Raw genomic sequence first — 5,667 nt, forward strand, 5'->3', positions numbered from 1 at the left:
CTGAATGGCTCGGGCGGGGGGAGAGGGAAGGGGATAAGGGGCGCAAGGCCTTTTGTCCCGGTTGGAGGCACGAACCGGGACAAAAGGGGGGACTTTTGTCCCGGTTGGTGGTTCCAACCGGGACAAAAGGCTACGCGGGCCTTTTGTCCCGGTTGGAACCACCAACCGGGACAAAAGGCTCCCATTTTGTCCCGGTTGGTGTCTCCAACCGGGACAAAAGGCCCCCGTCCCCCCCGCTGGCCCGGCTAGCCGTTGGACCCGGGACAAAAGCCACCTATTGTCCCGGGCCCAAAGGCTGCCGGGACAAATGGCCAGGAACAAAGGCCTGTTTTGTAGTAGTGCAAATAGCTCAAAATAGGAACCATACGTGACAAAAGACGACAACCCAATAGCAGTGCTCTTCCACCATTTCAAATAGATGTGACAAGACGGCAACCACACCAGCTCACCTTCAAAGCAGTCTCTCTGGCGAGGACAACGGACCTGTCATTCTACAGCGAAGGTCTGTGGCGTGTAGTGGGGAAGGCGGCATCTAGGCGCGATCGACCGAGCGGCAGCAATGCAGTGCTGTGAGTCTTCATGCACAGAGAAGCATCGAGTAGTCATTTCGAGCATCGAATCTAGCCTTTTCAATGTTAGGTCAGCTAGCCTCTTCACTGTGTTGTCATGTAGGTTTTTTAGGTGCATTTACACTCCACACTCCGGGTATCATACCTTTGTGCGCCTATAAATACTCCCAAGTTTGTGAACTCCCAGCACAACTCAAACACCAAACCTCATTGTATACCCAATGTCTGGAGGTGGGTCTAGCGGGAAGAATTACTATGGTTTTGGGAAAGAAAAAGGGGGAAGAAAGGGAGACCCCATAATATGGGAGGGGCCTCTTGGACCTGATTCCTTTCCGGAACCAGTGTTTGAGTTTCCGCCACAGCACAAGAGTGAATTTACCAATGAAACTCCTCTTCGACAATACGATAACCGTAGAGAACCGTGGCCAAAATGCAGACATGGTGCGGACTGCTTAGTGAAGATGTGCACCGACGGGATGGATGGCGGTCGGCGTTTCTTTAAATGTCCACACGCATGGGTAATACTCGGTTGTTTCATTTCTTTATCTTCAATGAGACACCTTACATGAAATTTGTTTTGCAGTCTTCCGATGCTCCAGAAAACTGTGGTTTTACTAGGTAGGTAGATCCTGCACCAATTGATTCTGTTCAGGAGTTCATCGAGTACCTCCAGATAAAGATCTTTGATCTGGAATGCAATGTGAACCATTATGAGGAAGTGAACGAGGGTAACAAAGACGACGAAGTTGATGATACCAGCAATGCAGCCGGTTCACAGGATGAACCATGCACTATTCCTTACTGCAACTGCCCTTGTCACAAGAAGAAGGGCCCTGCGCCTCCGGCACCACCGCCTGCACCACCTGCAATGGGTGGATACTGCGGAGAAGGCTCAACGCAGTTTACTACATGGGGGTATGGCTACTAGGACTACCCTAGTGCTAGTGACATGATGCATCGTTGTGTTTGTTCTGTTTTTTTTAAATTACCTAAGGCATGTTAGATTAGTCCGGAATCTGTTTACCGTAGTTTGTAACGGGTTCTGACATGCCACTGCATGTGTGATGTGTTTTTCATTATCGTTGTATTATGATGTAAAATTTGGTGGTTTACATTACGTAATGCATTTCTTAGTTCTTATTTCTTATCGTTATATTTATTACATGTCTGCTTTTTAGTATTCTAGTGACATGAAAAGCTCCGACGCCATAGGGGTGGTTAGATATATCTGATGTTTGTATCTCTGATGTTTATTTGTAATGAGATAGCTGTGGACTGCTTATTTATACACTTCAACGTTCGTCACTGATCACTCTCGTATTTTCCATTACATACAATAGATGGTATGTTTATACTTCGATGCTCCATTACGACTAAGTATGATTCAAACTCGACAGTATGTACATGTCCAGTGAATGCAAGTTAGGTACGAGACATACATACAAGCATAATACAACATTAACAATACTAAATGCGAATACATCTTAAACCGATGAACATTATATGTTATAGATCATGGCATGAAATCATCTAGGTCATCATCCCAGTTGACAGATGGTGGTGCTGCAGGTGGTGTAGTATGGCTCGACGAACCTCTTGGCTTTCCCTTTCTCTCTTTTCTGGATCTATGTTCATGTACAGGGGGAGGAACATCATGTGTTGGAGGCCATGGTTTGGGGGGCATGAAGTCATCCATGTCGTCATCCCAGTTAACACAATTTTGTGCTGCAGGTGGTGCAACATGACTTGACGAACCTCTTGCCTTTCCCTTTGTCTCCTTTCTGATTCTAGGTTCATGTACAGGGGGAGGAACATCATGTGTTGGAGGCCATGGTTTGGGGGGCATGAAGTCATCCATGTCGTCATCCCAGTTAACACAAGTTGGTGGTTGAGGTGCTGAAGCATGACTCGACGAACCTCCGGGCATCTGTTCTTGCGCAGGCCAAGTACTATCACCCGAAGATCTTATCCGCCTCCTTCGTCTAGTTTGCGGCATAAGTCCACCGAAGATACATACCAATTTACGGAAATTTGGTATCGTTTTGTTAATCAACTCCGTGTCCTCGGGGTAATCCTAGCATATAATTGAAAAATAATGTTACTGTTTCATAAATATGGATTCGAAATGACGGACGGGATTAGAACTGAATGAGAGTTACCTTAATGTGCATCTCATACACCTCTGGCCGCATTCATATATTACAAGAACTTTGTAAGAATCCAATGATATTAGGATGATTTGCTAGTTCACATACTCTCATGTATATCTTCCGACGTTCTAGCAGGTGTCCCTTTACATCTTGCATCGTAATACCTCGAAATAATGTAAAATCTTTAAACTCTACTACTTTGGACAACACCATCTCTATCGTACCATCCGCTAACGGATCCAACTTCTTACTGATAACAAGATGGGTCATGATATCAAGTATTATACTAGATTTTTCTTCGGTCCATGAAAATCCTCCACAATTTGAGGCAGCCATTGCCTTATGCTGCAATATCAATAAGGTACTGTCATAATTCTATTCTAATGTATAATTATTTTATTTGAAAAAGTCTGTAATAGTACTCAAATTGTAATACTAAACCAGTGTTCTAAAGCACCAAATCTAATTCAGCTAATCCACTAATTAAATTAAATTGTTATACAATATCAATGGATTCATACGGAAGTTACCTGTAGATCAGGAGTACGCAATTCGGCAGAGCTTCGCCGCTTTTCTTCTCCTCACCCCTCTCTTTTTTCCTGAATTTTTAGGCTCAAATGACAAAGGAAATGGCGGCGAATGGCGGCCAGGGCTTAAATAGGGCTTAAATAGAGGGGAGGCCCCTATCGCCCCCCAACGGGCGACAGGCCCCTGTCGCCCCTGGGGTGGGCAACAGGGGCCTGTCGCCCGTTTCTTTTTTTTCTCCAAGGACTTTGTTGCAAATTTGAAGAAGAAAAAAAATTACATTTGAGCCATGTCGCCCCCCATAGGGCGACCGGGGTATATTTTTGAAATTTTCCAAAACGGACATATATTTTTGGAATTTTAATCATTTTAAATATAAAAAAGAAATAACCGCGCTTGACGTTGAGGTTCTCGTGGGCGTGGCCCATGTGTTTGCTACAAGTCTACTATTGGGCTTCTTAAACCGCCCTCCGAGTCCGAATCCCAAAAAAGAAAAAGAAACACCCTCCGAAAAAATAAAAGAAAAGGCCTTTAGAAATGTACTCATGTTCTGAAATGTAAGACATTCCAATATTTTTTGAAAAGAGTTAAAGTTTTTCAAATTTGACCAGATTTTAGAAAGAATTATAAAAAATTATGGCATCAAACAGATATATTATAAAAATATATTTAATGGAGAATCTAATGGTACATATTTGATATCATAAATGTTATTACTTTATTATATAAATTTGGTCAAACTTGAAAAACTTTGACTCTCCAAAAATATTGGAGTGCCTTATATTTCAAGACGGATTGAGTATCCAAATACTACCTTTTTTACTGCTTCCAATCAATTTAACCCTGAGTCCCTGACTATGTATTTTATGAAAAAGAAGATAACTCAGACTTGGCAAACTTCCGAAAGATTACAGAAAGATAGACCTGTACGAGAGAATGATGCAAACTCGTGTAAACTGTGACAAGATGATCAATAAATATCATCACAAATTTCTTAAAAACATTGTATACTGTACTTATTCGAGTGTTGCATTTACGAGCTCGAAGTTTTTTTTAACATGGACTTGTCGGTTTCTCACTGCTATGTTCTATGTACACCAGGAAATACCACTCAACGTGCGTTCTACACCAAGGTAGAGCAAGCGGACGTCGCCGGGTCGAAGACGGCCGGCAGCAGGTACTTCCGGCCGTTGGCGCCGACGGCGTTGTAGCTGCCACCGGTCGTGTCGTCGACGAGCACCTTCCCGGGGTACCCGGGGTACGCGCCGCTCCCGAACTTGCCGGCGCAGGCCGTGCAGGCCTCGAGCGCGGCGTCCCTGGCGCCCTCGTAGTACCCGTCGCCCAGCGGGTCGGTCACCGCGCCGGCCACCATGCTGGCGAGCGTGACCACCATGCCGTCGACGCCGACGTCGCCGTTGGGCGGGGCGAGCGGCGGCTGGCCCCGCGGCCCGTACGCGGGCTCCGCGAACGGCCACGCGCACTGCCCGGGGCACTGGGACTCGGCGTTGCCCACCCAGACGTAGGCGTACCGGGCGCCCGCGTCGTCGGAGCCGTGGAGGCCGCACCGCGCGCTGCAGAAGCCCTCGACGACCACGCCCGGGTCCGTGAGCACCAGCACGAGCGCGCCGTCGCCGGGGACCAGGGCGGCCGCGAGCTGGAAGACCTCGACCAGCGTCAGCGACTTGCCGAGCGAGTACTGCTCGTCGGCGACCTGGCCGGCGAGGACGACGCGCGTCGTCGTCGCGTTCGAGGCGCCGCCGCTCGCCGAGACGTTGAACAGGTACGCCCTGTCGATGGTGCCCCACCACTGCGCGGCCGAGGGCGTGGCGTCGACGGTGACCGACGTGAGGGAGAGGAGGAAGTCGACGACGATGGCCTTCTGCGCCGGCTTGAACTGCCCGTACCAGACGATGGAGACGGGGATCTCGCCGCGGAGCACGGCGCCGCCGTGGTACGACATCTCGTCGCGGGGCGGGGCGGTGTCCTCCGCCAGCTGGCCCGGCAGCCGCCGCGCGCCGAGAGAGAGCGTGGGCAGGCTCGCCAGGACCAGCGCCACCGTCGTCAGCAGCGTCCTCGCATCGAACAGGCTGCGAGGAGCCATTCGATCGACGCAACTGCTCGAAAGGATTTGGTGAGTGATGATCACTGCTCAACTCTGGTACAGACTACGGGACAGGTGACATGAGATTGACACGAATGCCTGGTGAGCATCAGCTGCGTGTCGAGCACCTGATTTATAGGCCATGGACCCATGGTGGCGATGGAAAAAAAATTAGATGGGGACCGTCCCTAAACTCCTCACCGTGAGGACCTTGCCTCGATTTGTGCCGTGTGGCCTCCCGAGGTGATCGACGCGCACGAGACCACGAGTCTACAGCCCTGACGCTGCTCGGCTCTGAACCTGTTCGGCTCGGGCGCAGATT

General features: G+C 48.8%; 1 protein-coding gene across 1 annotated transcript; it reads right to left on the bottom strand.

Moving 5' to 3' along the window:
- Positions 1-4,260: 4,260 nt before the first annotated feature.
- LOC120670757 (protein EXORDIUM-like 1) lies at positions 4,261-5,384 on the bottom strand. The gene has a single exon (XM_039950900.1). The coding sequence runs from the start codon at positions 5,343-5,345 to the stop codon at positions 4,368-4,370; it is 978 nt and encodes a 325-aa protein (XP_039806834.1). The 5' UTR covers positions 5,346-5,384; the 3' UTR covers positions 4,261-4,367.
- Between the last annotated feature and the right edge of the window lie 283 nt (positions 5,385-5,667).

This window comes from Panicum virgatum, chromosome 4N, assembly GCF_016808335.1.
Source record: "Panicum virgatum strain AP13 chromosome 4N, P.virgatum_v5, whole genome shotgun sequence".
In the NCBI taxonomy this organism is placed as follows: domain Eukaryota; kingdom Viridiplantae; phylum Streptophyta; class Magnoliopsida; order Poales; family Poaceae; genus Panicum; species Panicum virgatum.